General features: G+C 35.3%; 2 protein-coding genes across 4 annotated transcripts; both read left to right on the plus strand.

Moving 5' to 3' along the window:
- Positions 1–1,322: 1,322 nt before the first annotated feature.
- On the plus strand, positions 1,323–6,205 carry LOC125271044 (apoptosis-associated speck-like protein containing a CARD). 2 transcript variants are annotated; one of them, XM_048194983.1, is made up of 2 exons: positions 1,323–1,445; positions 5,048–6,205. In XM_048194983.1, the coding sequence occupies exon 2, from the start codon at positions 5,071–5,073 to the stop codon at positions 5,647–5,649; it is 579 nt and encodes a 192-aa protein (XP_048050940.1). In that variant the 5' UTR covers positions 1,323–1,445; positions 5,048–5,070; the 3' UTR covers positions 5,650–6,205. The 2 variants fall into 2 exon arrangements, with proteins under 2 accessions (XP_048050940.1, XP_048050941.1); XM_048194984.1 differs by having other exon boundaries at positions 1,343–1,445; positions 5,053–6,205.
- Positions 6,206–8,668: 2,463 nt separating this feature from the next.
- On the plus strand, positions 8,669–17,920 carry LOC125271010 (protein NLRC3-like). Of its 2 annotated transcripts, none has more exons than XM_048194931.1 (7): positions 8,669–8,915; positions 10,587–10,786; positions 11,333–13,195; positions 13,398–13,571; positions 14,691–14,843; positions 16,300–16,346; positions 16,508–17,920. In XM_048194931.1, exons 2-7 carry the CDS (start codon positions 10,635–10,637, stop codon positions 17,059–17,061), a joined length of 2,943 nt encoding a protein of 980 aa, XP_048050888.1. In that variant the 5' UTR covers positions 8,669–8,915; positions 10,587–10,634; the 3' UTR covers positions 17,062–17,920. The 2 variants fall into 2 exon arrangements, with proteins under 2 accessions (XP_048050888.1, XP_048050887.1); XM_048194930.1 differs by having other exon boundaries at positions 8,684–8,915; positions 11,324–13,195.
- The last annotated feature ends 542 nt before the right edge of the window (positions 17,921–18,462 follow it).

Genomic DNA, 18,462 nt, shown 5'->3' on the forward strand with positions numbered 1-18,462 from the left:
TTATTGTATGTGTTTTAGTAGAGACTTCATTGAGTCAAAGGTGATGGGCTGTAGAAACACTCTGGGCTCTTAATTTTGTGTGATCTTACAAAAGCTACAGTAGGGCCCGGTTTCACAGACAGGGCTTAGACTAAGCCAGGATTAAGCCTTAGTTCAATTAGGGTATTTAAGCAGCTTTTATAAATGTTCACTAGAAAAAAGAAAAAAAAAAGAAAAGGAAAAAAACATTACTAGTCTGCATCTTGACACAAAACAATAACACTGGCATATTTCAAGATCTGTCAGAGCAAGTTAATTTCAGTTAAAACAGCTCAAACATGCACTTTAGTCTAGGACTATCTTAAGTCTCGTCTATGAAACTGGGGACAAATGTTGTCACTGTTTCAGAGGATCATAGACTCAGTTTCATTCTGCTGGATTGTTAGGAACTGTTACTGTTAGGTCAATGATATTATAAAAAATAAAGTATTAGTTCACTTTCAAATGAAAATTACCCCAAGATTTACTCACCCTCAAGCCATAGGTGTATATGACTTTCTTCTTTCTGATGAACATAATCATAGAAATATTAATAAATATCCTGATGTATCTGAGCTTTAATGGCAGTGAACGGGACCAATGAGTATGAGCTGAAGAAAGTGCCTCCATCCACATCCATCTATCATATACATATTCGATGCGGCTCCAGAGGGTTAATGAAGGCCTTCTGAAGCAAAGCAATGTGTTTGTGTAAAAAAAAAAAAAAAAAATTAACAAATTATTTAAAATATTGAAGAATATGGACTACAGGCATCTTGAGCAGGCAAGTCAGATTATAATGGAGTGTGACAACAAGCAGCCATTATTTACCTTATTTACATTATTACCACATAAAATTATGTTAAAATATTGTGTTTTGTTAATATTATGTTTAATTATCAAAATGTGTTCAGTCCCCTAAAGCTGCTTTAAATCACAACTTTTTTGAGACTCACTTGAGATTGTCATGGGAGCGTGATTGTCTTTCATAGGGGTGGAGTTTATTGAGAATTGGATTCGTTCGGACCGCTCTGTCACTGAATCATCACAGCTTCGTACCTCAGTTTCAACCACGTCCCGCCTCTTGGCCCATTTTCAGTTATCCGGGAGTGACGCGAGATGACGCGCTGCCAAGATGGCGACGACTTTTTCGCTTCCAAAATGTTCTTCAGAAATCTACGGGTGACGTCACGGACACTACGTCCATATTTTTTTACAGTCTATGGGTGAACCCCAGACTCACTGAGATTGTGATGACGCTCTGCGCCACTAGAGGGAGCGCGATTGTTTTTCTTATGGGTGGAGTTTATGGGTTGGTTACCAGCCAGGAAACTACAATCGAAACTAAAAAAGATTGAGAACAGAAACTCAATTTTGAGGCTTTAAACCTGTTAAATTTGGAAACTTAAACAGCCACATATTTTGTGGTAAGTTTAGAAATTTTTCACATTTAACCATGTAGTTATAAAATTGAGCGAATATTTTTGTCTTCTTTACATGAAATTTCAAACCCTAAATAGCTCTTTCAGAATAGACGATTAGATTAATTTTGATGTGCATTCAGATGTACTTAGCTCAATAGCCTATATTTTATTATTATTATTTTTATTAATTAGTGGTTTATATATTTATATGAAAAAGTTATTTCTTTACCAGGACACTTTTTAATGCACAGAAGTTTTGTTATTTTCTACTGTATTCAGACGCAACATCAGTGATCGTATGATTGTTGTTTCTGTTGCACAAATATGAATAGGCTACACAAAACTTTTGCGTTCCCTCGTAAACTGAGTTCGTTCAGGGTCGGACAAACAGTTAGCTACTGTTTAATGCAGTATTTCAAAATGCTCCGTATGTTAACAATGGAGAGGTTCATAAAGTTTTATTTTGAACTTGGACTTGAGTATAAAGATACGATCAGTGCTTAACCCATTTGTGCATTTTCTGAACGTTTTCATGTATATAGTCCTGTTAATAGTGTCCTATGTGAACATGTTCTGCATTTATTTTCCCCAGGTTTTTTTTTTTCTTTCTTAAAAAAAGTGTTTGAATGTGCGGTAACTATGCCGGTGGGCAAATATGCTGTATGCACCCCTCAATGTAAAATTTGAATAGGAGGAGAACATTTATGCATCTAACTCAAAATAACTGCTTTCAACAGATCAACAGATCAAAAGCTTCATCCATCTTATAATCTCTTGAATATGAAAAGTGGTGGAACATAGTGTAGAACAAAGTGCAGCCATTAAATTGTTCCAACAGAGCATTGTGGATTAAAATGTTAAATTTCATTATTCATTAGAAAAAATTACATCTATATGTGACTTTGGACCACAAACCCAGTCATAAGTCGCACTGGTATATTTGTAGATATTGCCAACAATACATTGTATGGGTCAAAATTATTAATTTTTTTTTCTTTAATGCCAAAAATCATTAGGATATTAAGTAAAGATCATGTTCAATAATATATTTTGTAAATTTTCTACCGTAAATATATAAAAAATTATTTTTGTGAATGGATATACATTGTTAAGGACTTCATTTAGTCAACTTTAAGGCAATTTTCTCAATATTTCGATTTTTTTTTTTTAACCTTCAGATTCCAGATTTTCAAATAGTTGTATCTCGGCCAAATGTCCTATCCTAACAAACCATACATCAATGGAAAGCTTATATATATTCAGCTTTCAGATGATGTATAAATCTTAATTTAAAAAAAAAATTTACCTTTATGACTGGTTTTGTAGTCCAGGGTCACATATAACAAACAAAAAAATAAATTAATTAATTAAAAAATAAATTAATTAACAAATAACAATATATAATATATAACAATATAAAATATTATGAAAGCAAAAAGCACTAAACAAGACCAATAACCTTGATTTATTAACCCATTAAACACAGTATACCCCATTTCCCCATGATATATGTACTTACAAGTCATTTGCCCACCGGCAGCTGTAGTTGCCGCTTGGACTTTTGACTAAGTATACAAAAAACTATAGATCTCTTGTAAGATTTGTTTTGTTTGGATGATTCTAGAGACCCTCATGATTACGTAGATATATATAGATGTCAACAAAACAAAAAATTCCTAATATTAACATGAAAATTACTTTTCTTTGGGAGGGTTTGCCTTCGCTATGCTTCCTGGAAGTAGGGGTTGGAAGTTGACAGCCTCATGTCACAGGAAGGAAGTGAATACCTTTTTTTTGTTCTTGAAATCCTTTATTTGGATGTTTGCTTGCATGTCATTGAGAAATAAAACATGGAAAACATCTAGAAAAAAACGTACAAAAGGAAAATGACAACCATACACTGCGGCAACTATAGTTGCCGGTGGGCTAAAACGGGTTAATTCAAGGAGTTCATTACTAATGTTGGCAATGTATGAACAAATTCGGATAAATGACTCGTGAGCTAAACGTTGTTAAAACACAAATGACACCTCTTTTCAATAGTAACGTAGACAACGAGCTACAACCAAATTTTTCTCAAAACGAGCCTCATTCATATAAATTGATCTCTATGAGGAGGCGGCTGAGAGACGAGAGACCGTCGGAAAAGTGCAATACCTGAAAAGCGTTACTACAAAATTAATGATCAACTTCAATGTTACACACTGTAGTGTCACCAAATTCAGTTTGCACATTAACTGTCTCCTACTGGTCATAGTACTACATCGCTTAGTTTGATAAAATGTGCTTTTTCATTTTTTTTTAATGATTTTTTTTATAATGAAAAATATTAACTTCATTGTAACACACTGTACTGTCACTAAATTCAGTCACTCATCAGTGCTCACTTGCCGGTTATAGCACATAATAATAAATAAATAATACAAATATATAATTAGGCATATATTCAAACAAATGATGTTGGTACCCAGCTAACAGTTACTTACAAATAAGAAGCAACCTTCCATTCCATTCTCTCTCTTGCAACCAACACAGAAGTGACTTAAACTCCAATTCATCGACTGGCCACTAGAGACAGGCTCCAAAACTTTACAGCAGAAACAAAAATGTTTACAGCCTGGTAGTGGTTTGGTCTATAGCTTATTTTTGCCCTTCATGACAACTGTGAGGGGGTGGATTTTTTTTTAACTCATCAGTTTAAATTATATTAAGCCTTAAAATTCTGCATAATTAAGGGCGTGGCCACTTGAGTGACAGGTGGATTGCTGCTGCTGCCTCTACTAGCCATTTGTCCACTGTCTGTGAGCCGTCATGGCATTGTTGTTGGACACCAAAACTCCAACGTCACTGCTTAGATATTATTACTAAAACTGCTGGACTATTTTGAAAAATATACTTTGGACGCAGACTCATTACAAAGGTATGAAGTCCCATTTTGATTTTGCGTGTTGTCATTTGCACACCCGACATAAATTACAATATTACTGTTTCTGGAGTATCTATTTCATAAAACACATAAGACACAGAAGCTTGAAAATAAACCCTTAGAACTTTTAAATGATGTATAATTTGTTATCTTTAATAATAATAATAATAATAAAATCATAAAAATTATGCAAAAGCACATTTATAAAGTGTTGTAGTATGACCAGTAGGAGACCATTGATGTGAAAATGGAATTTGGTGACATTTGGCATTTCGTCACATAAATAATTATGTGTATTAGATATATTGATCTGAGATGAAACCTGTTTGTTATCTTATAATCTTATAATAATTGTAACAGTGTACAAAACAATATTCATGAAATGGCAGCAGCTGAAAGAGTCTGTGATACCGGATGATATAATTAAATAACTGTGCACAAAATTTTGATTTGACAGACTTAAATATTTTATTAGCTCACCAAATGCAAAACTTTCACAAGGGAAAAAACGTTCCTAGCAAGCGTATAGCGCTGCAGACTTCAGTAACCAGGATGAGCCTGTGTTATCTGTTTTCAGCGGTTGTTATTGGGGAATAACATACCGCTGGATGGTGCGATTGACCAACCAGACTGAAGTATTCCACAGAGCTGTGTAATAATTATATTTATTCTTTTCCAGCACAGAAACACCAGTGACAGAAGATGGCGATGGTTGAGGAGCAGCTCCTGAAAGCTCTGGAGGATCTGACCACAGACAAACTAAAGAAGTTTAAGTGGTACTTGAAGAATAATGGCTCTGTTTCAACTTCTGTTCTGGAGAAAGCAGATGCCGCCACTGGAACAGTGGATGTAATGGTGGGGCAATTTGGACCAGACGGAGCCGTGAAGATCACACTGGAAATCCTGAGGAAGATGAACGAGAACTACTTGGCTAAACAGTTGGAGAACTGGACTGCGACAACTGAGAAAAATGAACCGATAAATCCAAAGAAAGATGAGCCGCATCTGAATAGTGAGGCAAATAAAGCACAATTGTTTGATAAGCACTGGCCAGATCTCATTCAGAGAGTTAAAAATGTTAAGATCATTGCAGATAAACTGCTTGTGCAGCAAATAATTCATGAGGAACAATATTCAGAAATCACGCATGACCGTTTAACCAGTGCAGACAGCATGAGAAAGATCTGTGACATTATACGTAAGCGCAGTGGCACTGTGAAAGCCAAATTCATCTCAATTCTTCAGGAAGTGGACCGATACCTTCTAGAAGATCTGTCTTGATTCGACACCTTGAGCTCAAGGTGCATGTGTGTAAAACCAAACAGAAGAAAATATTGATTTATCCAAAATTTCCCAAATATACTTGCCCAGCAATGAGCAAATCTCATAAAGACTTTATTTCTCATGCCAAAATAAAAGGTAAAATGACTTCAATGTCAAAGCACATTTATAGCAGAATAAAAACTATGTATTTCATACTTTATCAGAATTATCAGTATATAAAAGCATGTAAATATTTTGGATAAAGGTTTCATACCTGCAAATGTATTGCCTTTCAGCCAAATTCACTGTTCTGACATTGAAATAAGCCAAATTAATAGAAGTGGGATTGATTTTATACTTTTACATTTTGGATGTTTAATATGATGAAATATTATTCTTTTTAGACCAATGTGAAAATCGAATGTGCATTTGAAAAATTATATAAACTCTTCAGTTTGTCCTGGTTTAATATCTGAAAACTAAAGTTTATTGTTTAATAAACTTTGTGTTTTGTCAAAACCTGTATGTTTTAACTGTAAATTTGTTGAAATCATCATTCCAATAAAAATTTTAAGAATAATGATTTGTGTTATTATAGTTAAATCTCAGTTTCCCCTCAGCTCAAGTCCAATAAAGGATCTTTTTGTAAACTTTCTTTTGTTCAATAATTTAACTTTTGAAAAAAAAAAAAAAAAAAAAAAAAAACATTACTTTACTGCATGGAAATATTCTGAATGGTACATTCTGAGTAATATGCGGTAAAGTAAGACTGTTATGGGAAAATGCATAAAAATAAATAAAAAATTAAATAATTACATTTTCTGCAGCAAAACACCACTCCATTATTTATTCTGCATTTTTGCCCTTTGCATTTATGTAATGCATATGTATCCTGTTTTGGTTTGTTTCTCTTCCTAGCTTGTGTATGTTGATCTAGTTTCTTCATGTGTGCCAGTCACCTGTTAGTCATTAAGATGATTGGTTTGTTCTGTATTTAAATCCTATTATTTTGTTGGTTGTTCTGTTCAGTGTAGCAAATTCGCTCAAAAGGGAGATATAAATAATTAATTGATTTGTTATAATTAACTAAACATTTGGATCGGTTAATAGTAGTGATGGTGAAGTGCATGGAAAAAATGTACATTACTCAAAGATTGTACTGTATGGGCAAGGCTTATGGAGGCTTTGTGCATAATGAACGTGTTCTTTATATTACTGGTGCTTGGGAAGAGGGTCGTGCTTCTAGTGTTTTTAACTGGGACCAGTGCAGTGCTTTGAAATAGTAAAGTATGCATGTAAATGAAAGTGACACTGCTTTAAGAAATGCAGACACAGTGGAATGGGAATATTTATACTGCAACAATAAACTCTCGCAACAAGGCCTTGAAATGAACTTTTTCACTCACTGGCCAATTTGGCTGCTAAATATTTTAAGTTACCAGCCATTCAGAACTTCTACTAGCCTAAATAAATAAGATGAATTATGCCACAGCTTATGTATTTTACGTATATACGTTGTATTTCATATATTAATTTTTCATTGAAACAAAATCCTGTCATCCAGCCATCTCCTTTCTTCCTCTTTCATCCTCATCCCTTTCACCAAAAATGAATTTGAGGTGGCCAGATCAATAACGTAAAATGTAATTTTTGTTTGTTTGTTTGTTTTTTGTATTTTTTTTTTTTTTGCAAAGATCAAGGGCAAAATATATTTGCAGTTACAAGGTTATAGTCAGGTACTTAAAAAAACAAGAGTAACACAAAAAATCTACCTTGTATAGTAGTGTTCCTTTCATCCGAGCTAACGGGGTGGAAAGTAACAATGTGCAACTTATGTTGAAAGTGAAATTATACTGAAGTCATTCTACATTTGTACAAAATAACACCTGGTATTGATAGACCACACTTATCAGTTATTGACCACAGCAAAAACATATCTGTCTAAAACATAAAAACGATGTTCACCTGAAACGCTCCTTTCGCTCCTGCTCTCCCACTACAAAGAACACCAAACACCACACAGAAAAAAAAACAAAACAAAACTGTGGTCTTATTATAAGCCAGGGTCTGCTAAAATTGTAGGATGTTGTAAAATAACGATGTATTTTCTGTTAACCAAATGTATCGCCACATTATTATGTTTTTTTTTTTTAATTTTCTCTATTGCTTCAATGCAAATGAACAAGTGCACCGTTATTTGTTGCTAACTTAGAACATCTATAGACGTCTGACAGAAATAACTATTGCAGTGATTTTTTTTTTAATTATTCAGTTAAGTTTCAGACATGCACAAAGTATTTTCAGTTTAAACAGTAATAAATGCACAGTCTGTCATTGTCCCAACACTTGTTTATGTGGTTTTGTATTAGCAACTTAAAATTTGAGAAATTTAAGGCAATTGTTTTCCACATTTTCTAATCAACTAATTACATTTTAGTGTAAATATATTGTAAAAATATTTTAAAAATATATATGAAAAGTGGCAATTCCTTATGTATTAGTCAATATATTGTAATATATAACAATATATTAATGCAATATATTATTTCATATATTTTTCAGTATATTTACACTATATAATATATTGATCATAAATATATGGGAATATATTTTCATTCCGTAAGGGCAGATGTCACTCACACACTGTCTGCTCTCCTCTATTTCATGTGTCTTTCTGATTTCTCATTCTGTTTTCATTCTTCATCTTCATTGGTTCCTCTCTCATGTCCTGAATGGATGTGTTGTTGGAGTCTCTGCTGCTGTGTGTCCAGGACAGTCATGTCTCAGAGGGACACGGCCGGAGTCTGTCCCTGTTCTGTCTGGATCATCTGACCGCTGTGAGATTATGAGGAAGGTGAGGGAGACGTGAAGTACACTTCAGTTTATACTCCATTCAAGACTGCTATATGATATAATCATTTTTCACATGATTACAGGTTGGTCAGATAGTAATGGTGACTGACAACAAAGACCCATTATTTATTTACCGTACTAAACCACATAAAATCGATGTCTAGTTTCCATATTGTGTTTAATTTGTATTAATACTTTGTGAGATCGTTCGCCTAAAGCAGCTTTAAATCACACCTGCTCGAGACTCAAGGAGATTGTGATGACACTCTGCGCCACTAGAGGGAGCGCGGTTGTTTTTCTTTAGGGTGGAGTTTATAGGTGTAGTTACCAGGTAACTAGAATCGAAATTAAAAGAGGGTGAAGAGAAAAGACGCAACTTTGAGGCTTCAAACCTGTTAACATTGGATACTTAAACAGCCACATATTTTGTGGTAAGTTCGGAACTTTTTCATATAACCATGTATTTATAAAAATGAGCTGCTATTTGTGTTTTGTCATTTTTACATGAAATGTCAAACCCAAAATAGTTCAGTCGCTTTTTCGGAAACATGGACGTTTAAAGTGTTTAGGTGAATTCGGATATGCATTCAGATTTACTTCGCTTAGATCAACAGCCTACACCATATTTAAAAAAATAATAATAATTAAAAAAAAAATACTGGTTAATATCCTTATATGTGTGGATCGCGTGTGAAAAGATACAGATATTTCTCTATTAGGACACTTTTTAATCCACAGAAGTAGTTATTTTACTACTGTAATCAGACGCAACATCAGTGATCATGCTGTTGTTTCTGCTGCACAAACAAGGAAAAAAAAAACGACACGCAATGGTTGTTGTTATATCAATATTTACATATGCATTACAGGTAAAAGCGGAAGCTATTTATGTGCTGAATTTGAATATAAGTTATTTGCATTCAGCACAGTACACTGTACAACTGTGCTGAATAAAAACCATGTGTTTTTGCAGAGTTGAGCAACGCAATGGCCAATCAGATTTGTTTTGTATTTGCATTTAGTTTAATTTCTGTATTTGCAGTGTAAATGCAGATGAACATATTAATATATATAAAAAAAAATTTTATATATATATATATATATATATATATATATATATATATATATATATATATATTTTTTTTTTTTTTTTTCTTTTTTTTTAAGGCTACATGCAGGAATACTAATAATAAGAATGATAATTATTAGCATTAAAAAATAAATATTAGTATTAATTATTTATTTTAAAACATTTTCAAATGGTTAAATAAAATAGGAAAATAGTTAATTTGTTATAGATATTCAGCAATATTTTAATGCCCTCATAATATTTTTTTTAATGGTGTTGGATAAATATTTACAAATGTAATGACTTCTAGACTTAATCTTGTAAAATTGATTAAGAAAAAAAATCTATTATAAAATCTGTTATTGTAGTTATAGAGCCATTGCTTACAGATTACATCTGCACTTCAGTGGAGCACCCTCTCTTATCTCTAAAGCATTCTCAGTGATTCTGAAACCAGGCCTGAGCGAGAACACGAATGCATATGAATATGAATTGAACTTGTTCGCTCGTCTTGGCTCAAAGCCACTTGCTGCAAACTTTTCTTAGCGGAAACATCACAGTAATTACAAGTGAGATAAGAAAATATTTCACATCAAAACAATATTTTGTGTCTAATTATTTATTTCCCCAACTTAGTGTTGGTATTGAGGTAAAAGTTAATTTACCTTGGTTCACTATACAACAGTGGGTGGTCACGAATATGATTTGAAATGTGTCCTCCCTTTGCAGCGAGTCTCTTTTTGCATGTTCTGCAGACAGCGTGGCCATCCTTGATTAAGTTTCCCTCAGGACTTTTGTAAAAGCCAGAATATGACCAGACCTTCAGATTTGGTCCTCTTAGGAGGACCTGTCACTGCATTCTGCCATGTCTTCTCATACAAAAAAAACAACGGTGCAAGCTGCTCCTGTTCTACCAGAAGGGATATTTCACCCAAAAATGAAAACTGTCATCTTTTACTCACTCTTATGGAACAACGTCATTTTATGTTTGTCTGTCTATTTCATTTTTTAAAACTTTCTTTCTATATTAAAGGTCAGTCAAGTGCAACACTTTTTTGAGAAACACCATTAGGATACTAAAATGAGTTTCCATAAAAAGGAAAAGAAGAAGGGCACTGCCTCTAAAATGAGTTATTCATCTCCTGAATTGAGCTGCATGTCTATGCAGAGTGATCAATCCATGATGAATCTACCCTCTGGATTCAGTGATGCAACAGTGTCTTCTGACTCCAGGTAAGACACTGGCCATTTTTTTCATTGACAGATGTTTTTATTCAAATGATGTACAATGCATTCCAGAAGCCTGTGGTTGATGAGTGAGCATGTCTCATGGTACCATCATCACACAGAGACAAAAAATCCCTTTCCTGGACATTCATTGTCACTGTTGGGATGATCTTCCCAAGCCTACTCAAACTGCTGATTTCCTTGTAATCTATTAAGAAGAATCTTTTCCATGAGCTTTCGAGTGAATCCTGTTAATCTGTCTCTCACTATTTTATTTAAAACAAATACTTTTTACTTTCACTATTTATTAATTTAATTTCTAACCTTCACTCCTCTGATCTATCTTCTCATGTTACTGCCACCTTAGGATGAAACATTTCGTTGTGTTCTTATTTCTAAATTGCTTTAGATAGAAGGTTCTGATAAATATATAAATGCAAATGTAAATCAAAGGAGGGTGCTTCAGACAAGAGAATAAGAGATAAATGGCAGACTTTTAAAAATGGAGAGGTCTGAAATACTGTTTTGTTTGTCTTTTGTCAGCGACACCAGGATGAAGAGACAGAGGGCAAATTCTCTAGAACACGGTATTGCATTTGCGAAGAGTAGAGATTTTTCAACAGTACTGCAGTCACACTTACTGGAGACTGGAGACCTGCAGAGAGTCAAAGCCCAGCACAAAACCAGCATGAAGAATAAATATGAGAGATTATTTGAGGGAATCAAACGGCAAGGGAATGAAACCCTGCTGAACAGGATCTACACACAGCTCTACATCATAGAGGGAGAGAAAGAAGGAATGAATGAAGAACATGAGGTCTTACAGATGGAGAAAACAGCAAGAACACAACACTCACAAGACACTCCAATCTACTGCAATGACATCTTTAAAGCCTCAGCTGAACCAGAATGTGACCAAATCAAGACTGTTCTTACTAAAGGAATCGCTGGAATCGGAAAAACCGTCTCTGTGCAAAAGTTCATTCTGGACTGGACTGAGGGAAAAGCAAATCAGGATGTAGATTTTATGTTTGTGCTTCCATTTCGAGAGCTGAACTTGATCCGAGATCATCAGTACAATCTCCACAGACTTCTGCTGGACTTTCATCCTGAACTTCAAGATCTGGACTCAAAGATTTATGAGGAGTGTAAAGTTGTGTTCATCTTTGATGGTATGGATGAAAGCAGAATCACACAGATGTTTTCAGATGCCCAGAAAGTTTCTGATGTGACTGAGATTTCATCTGTGGGTGTGTTGATGTCAAACCTCATAAAAGGAGAGCTGCTTTCCTCTGCTCTCATCTGGATCACCTCCAGACCAGCAGCAGTCAATCAGATCCCCTCCAAATTCATCAACCGTCTGACAGAAATTCAGGGATTCAATGAGCCTCAGAAGGAGGAATATTTCAGGAAGAGAATCAGTGATGAGCATCAAGCCAGCAGAATCATCTCACACATCAAAAGAGCAAGAAGCCTCCACATCATGTGCCACATACCCGTCTTCTGCTGGATCTCATCCACTGTGCTTCAAAAGCTTCTGAAAGAAGATCTGAGTGCAGAAATCCCTCAAACACTGACTGAAATGTACATCCACTTCCTGCTGATTCAGATCAACATGAGGAATCAGAAGTATGAAGAGAGAGATCCAGAGAAACCCCTGCAGTCCAACAGAGAAGTGATTGTGAAACTTGCTGAAGTGGCTTTCAAACAGCTGATGAAGGGCAATGTGATGTTCTATGAGGAGGACCTGAGAGAGAGCGGCATAGACGTCACTGACGCCTCAGTGTATTCTGGGATTTGCACTGAGATCTTTAGGGAGGAATCTGTGATTCATCAGAGGAAAGTCTACAGCTTCATTCATCTGAGCATTCAGGAGTTTCTTGCTGCTTTCTATGTGTTTTACTACCATGTGAATACAACTATGGAGGAACTGAATAATTTTGCTTCATTAGAAAATCTGCTTAAAGGTGCAGTAGATAAAGCCGTTAAGACTGAGAATGGACAGCTGGATCTGTTCCTGCGTTTCCTGCTGGGCATCTCACTGGAGTCTAATCAGAGACTCTTACAGGATCTACTGACACACACAGAGAACAGCTTAGAAAGCGTCAGAGAAACCACACAGTACATCAAAGCGAAGATCAAAGATGGACATGGACTCTCCACTGAAAGGTCCATCAATCTGTTCCTCTGTCTGCTGGAAGTGAAAGATCAGACTCTGTCCAGAGAGATTCAGGAGTTTGTGAAATCAGACAAACACTCAGAGGAGAAACTCTCTCCTGCTCACTGCTCAACAATCGCCTACATGCTTCAGATGTCAGAGGATGTGCTGGATGAGCTGGACCTCAAGAAATACAACACATCAGATGAGGGGAGAAGAAGACTGGTACCAGCTGTGATCAACTGCAGGAAAGCTCTGTGAGTGATTATTCATGTGTTACAATGAACAGTTCTTTCTACATGGAATTACTATTTCTATTTGTTGTGCAGACTAATACATCTTGAGTGTTATTTGCTCATTTTTATAATCTCTTTTACAAGAATGAAGTCAATATTATTGAAATACCAGTTGTAGGATGAGGTTAAGAATTTAATTTGGATCTGTTCTTCTTTCATTCAGTTTTGCTGGCTGTAATCTCACTGCTCAGGATTGTGAAATTGTGTCATCAGCTCTTAAATCCACAAACTCTGTCCTGAGAGAGCTAGACCTGAGTAACAATGACCTACAGGATTCAATAGTGAAACTGCTCTCTGATGGACTGAAGAGTGCAAACTGTCGGCTGGAGATACTGAGGTGTGTAAGATTTGATCTTTGTTATTTTGGATGCCCAGAATCTTTGTGAATCTTCATGAATAATGCTGTGATTCATACCTGAGGAGATTAAGACCCTGCCCCAAATGAGCTGCATAATGAGCCATTCATGAATAATGTGACTGAGTGAACTTACAAAGAATGCATTGGCTAAAGAAATATATACTTTTTTGCATATTTTGAGTACACAGTTATACCCTGAAATAAATCCTGTTCAAAGATATATGTGAACATCACATACCTGGCATTTGGCGTTTCTGCATTGGAGAAAAAAAAAAAGAAAGAAAGAAAGAAAGAAAAAAACACTTTCCTGCTGTCCAGAATTATTCCTCACTGCACCTCAAAACGATGTTCATGAATCTGACTAAGCTTGATGAATTTTTTTGAGCCCATGGGGGGCGTTCACTCAGTTGCATGCATGGATCGCCTCAGAATTTGTGTTTGAATAGAGCGTGCACTCCGTGGGTGTGGCCACATTAGCGGATAATGAGCTGACTCACAAACGTCTGACATCTCATTTCAAACAGACTGCACAAACAGAGACTATTTGTTTTCTATTTGACTTATTCAAAACCTGACATTTCAGCGTTTCTTTAGCTATATGTCTCATGTTTGTGTGATTAGTATTCACTAAGTTACAGTTAATTTTCTGAGGGCTATAAGAATGGACTTCATTGAGAAAGAGACTGCAGCTCGCGCATCAACTTAGTTTTCTTTATTTTGCAAAAAGCACAACATTTTGTTTTTACTGTGTGTACACAAATAAAAGAAGACATTTCACAGTTTTTAATAATGTATAACTCTTGTTTGTATGAACATGGAGTAATTCGAGTCTCTTTTGCACTGATAAGAAAAAAAAAAAAAAGCAAGCAAAGGTGTCGACGAATTTACTGCCCAGTGAGTGTTAAATTGAATGGTCTAGAAATTAAATGAATTAATTGATTATATCAGCACCTATTATGTCTTTCATCAGATCATCTCCATATTTATATTTGGATATCTTTTTTCTTTATATAGATAGATAGATCTAATTTATCTCTGTAGGTTGTCTGACTGCCAATGTGTGTTTTATAATATCTTACTGTGTATGTGTCTTTATAGGTTGTCTGGCTGTATGGTGACAGAGGAAGGCTGTGGTTATGTGTCTTCAGCTCTGAGTTCAAACCCCTCACACCTGAGAGAGCTGGATCTGAGCTACAATGATCCAGGAGAATCAGAAGTAAAGCTGCTCAACAACAAACTGAAGAAACTTGAGTATGTATCAAAGGAGTTTCACGCAAGATTACTAATACGCTAACATCAGTTGGCTGAAATAAGTTGAATTTAATCAAATTCTGCTGTGAACGCTTTGTCTTAAAAACAGTACCAACACTTTTGTGCACAGTTCTTCAGGAGACTTGCAGCATCTTTAAGTTCTTATAGATTTTGGCTATAGTCTCAGTTTTCTCCTTTCTTTATGTGCAATCCAAAATTAATGATGGTGAGATCAGATATCTGTGTGGATCATACATCTTTTTTTTAGTTGGGCTTCGTTTTCATGCAAAAATAGCACTGGAGTATTGCTGTATTTGCAAAAGGAATGTTTTGAAATCTAAAATTGATATTCTGAAATGTATATATTGATAAAAAACAGTAATGTAAATCTTTTAATTTCAGTCATTGTGGCATCTTTCTCAGGCTTACAGTTGGTGGCAGCTGAGAGAAAGAGTGCTGACTACTGTAGAATGAGAATAAGCCTTCAGACAGTGTTGCCAGGGTTGCGGTTTTACGCACAATTGGGCTATTTTGAAAATGCAGTTGTGGTAAAAATACAAAGTTATACTATATATGTATAAAATGTACCGTGTCCACCAAAAAAACTTATCTGTAGACAAATAAAAATGAAAAAAAAACATTCTTTTACCAATGTGTGTTAATCCTTGGTATGAACACCTGGCAACCGAAGGACCACTGAAAGAGCGAGTGAAGGAGAGATGGTATGAGGGGCACGTTTGATGTCACTTCACAACCTAGAAGTTATGTGCGTTTTGCACACATAGGGAATTTTAAGGCAGGTTAATTGCATTTTGGCATTTTAGAATAAAAGTGCAGTAAGCAATTTCTGAAAAAAAAAAAAATATATATATATACAGTTGATATTTGAAATCAACCCAAACAGATGCGTTTTGGTCGATCAGATCACAAGTGGACGACATTGAATCCAGGTGTAAATGGGGTGTAAAAGGTTTTGAGCTTGTCCGCTATTGACCACTTCCAGAGGTAGTTGAAAACATTTACCCGCCCATAGACCCTCCCCTCGAACAAATAAGGACTGAAGTGGTTGTAAGTGGACAAATGAGATGGATTAAAATAACAGGTGGAAACAGGTATGTGTCTCCCTCGTCCATTTGTGATCCGATCGACCAAAATGCATCTTAATGCCAGGTGGAAACAGGGCCTTAGTTGTGTGTTTAGTCATTTGTTCTTTATTTTCAGTCTCTTATGGCTACTGTTGGTTTTTGAGCTGATCTGTCTTTGGAGCTCTGTAGATGTTAAACTTTATTATTATTAATGTTTCTTTCTGTATCTGGCTTCTGTCTTCCCTATTTGAGTGACTTGTTTGAAGAAATCATTATTCATTCATTTTAATGTGCTCACTGATATTTTTGCATTTTCTTGCACACTTTTAATGAAGCATTTATCATTTGTGGTTTTATTTGTCTCTTTCTAGTTTGGATCATGGAGACCCTTTTAGAATCACACCAGGACTGAGAAAGTGTAGGTCTCTCTCTCTCTCTCTCTCTCTCTCTCTCTCTCTCTCTCTCACACACACACACACACACACACACACACATTTACTTACCTATCTAAATAGACACAGTGCATACACTTCAGTTGTATTTACACACCTCCTCTTTTTTCTCTTTTCTTGTGTTCAGATGCCTGTGATCTCACACTGGATCCAAACACAGCACACACTCAACTCATCCTGTCTGAGGACAACAGAAAAGCAACATATGTTAAGGAGAAGCAGCCGTATCCCAATCATGCAGAGAGATTTGATGGCTTTGAGCAGGTTCTGTGTCGAGAGAGACTGACTGGACGCTGTTACTGGGAGGTTGAATGGACTGGATTCAAGGCAGATATAGCAGTGACATATGAAGAAATTAGCAGGAAAGGAGGGAATGACACTTGGTTTGGATGCGGTGACAAATCCTGGAGTCTGTACTGTTCCACCGAGGGATTCACTTCCTGGCACGATAATGTGAACAAATCCGTACCTGTCCCATCACCCTTTTCTAACAGAGTAGGAGTGTATGTGGACGTGTCGGCCGGCACTCTGTCCTTCTACAGCGTCTCTGACACACACACACTCACACACTTACACACATTCAACACCACATTCACTGAACCCCTCTATGCTGGATTTGGGGTGTTTGATTCCTCACTGTCTCTGTGTCAGATTACAAAACCTGCTGTGAGAAACAACTGAGACACACAAACAGTTTTGTTATGGAATCTAGATTTTAGAGCATCTACTTGCTAATGTACATCTAAATGTTGACCAAATTTGTTAACACAAGATGCATTTAAAAATATAGGTGTGTGTGTGTGTTTTCTCTGTTTTGATGAAGATGACTATTGGAATGTCGACATTAAATGAATGTTAGAGTTAGAGTAAAGCTTGAGTATATTCATGAGTTTGACTTTTTTCAGGACTCATGGGAGAGAAAGAAATGCTGGAGGATGATTTTTGATGTTTTAGATGTCAGAAGTGATTATTTTATTCCAGAATTTATTAGAGTGCTTTTGGACGAACATCTTTCCCTTTGTGATCCCAGAAGAGCTTTCCGCCCCACTGCATGTCATCAAACTAACATTATTCTGACTGTTGAACAGAAACCATTGTTCCTGACGAGACATGGAGTCTTGATCATCATCTGCTTTTGTTTTTAATGACTTTTATTCCTGATTCTGATTGAGAGACACACCAGACGAACATTCATGGAAAAGCATATCTTATGACAGGCTGTTACCATATCAGGTTTCATCTGTTATTGTGTGAGTCAGTGGAGACTTCAGTGAATCAAAGGTGATGGTCTTGTAGAAACACTCTGGCTCTTCATTTGGTGTGATCTTATAAAAGCTACTGTAGATGTCCTCACTGTTTCAGAGGATCCACAGACTCACTTTCGTCCTGCTGGATTGTCACAAACTGTTACTGTTTGGTCAGTGTGTTTCTCTCTGATCAGTATATTATGAAGATAGAATTGCCTCTTAATTATTTCTGTAATCATAACTTTAATGAGTTATGATAATGCACTAATATAAAAATGCACTAATTTATCCAATCAAGACTGAATTGTTGTAAAGTAATTTTTGGCTCACTCTGTTGTTAGATAAAACTACAGTTCTGAGCAATCCATATGTTTAATTTTGTTTTGTTGCCACCTTGACATGTAATGTTTTATATATATATATATATATATATATATATATATATAACACAAGATGCATTTAACAATAAAGGTTTATATATATATATATATATATATATATATTTATATATATATATATATATATATATATATATATTTATATATATATCTTTTATATTTCTTTTTCCTGTATTTTGTGTTTGTCGAAATATTTTGCCAGGTAAGCTAAATATGAATAAGCTAAATTTAAGTTACAATTAATGGCAAAATATAAAATATTTTGACTGAAATAAGCTGACTTCATTAGGTTGTATTAGCAAAAGTAACTTTAGGGTGAAATTGTCTCTTTACTGTAGCATCTGCACAGTGTAACACTGGGTTATTGGTTTTCTTCAATAAATCGTTACTCATGGTGAATATCATTGACTGTCTGTCATGTTACATCTGTAAAGTTC

The sequence above is a fragment of the Megalobrama amblycephala genome, linkage group LG7 (genome assembly GCF_018812025.1).
Source record: "Megalobrama amblycephala isolate DHTTF-2021 linkage group LG7, ASM1881202v1, whole genome shotgun sequence".
Classification (NCBI taxonomy): domain Eukaryota; kingdom Metazoa; phylum Chordata; class Actinopteri; order Cypriniformes; family Xenocyprididae; genus Megalobrama; species Megalobrama amblycephala.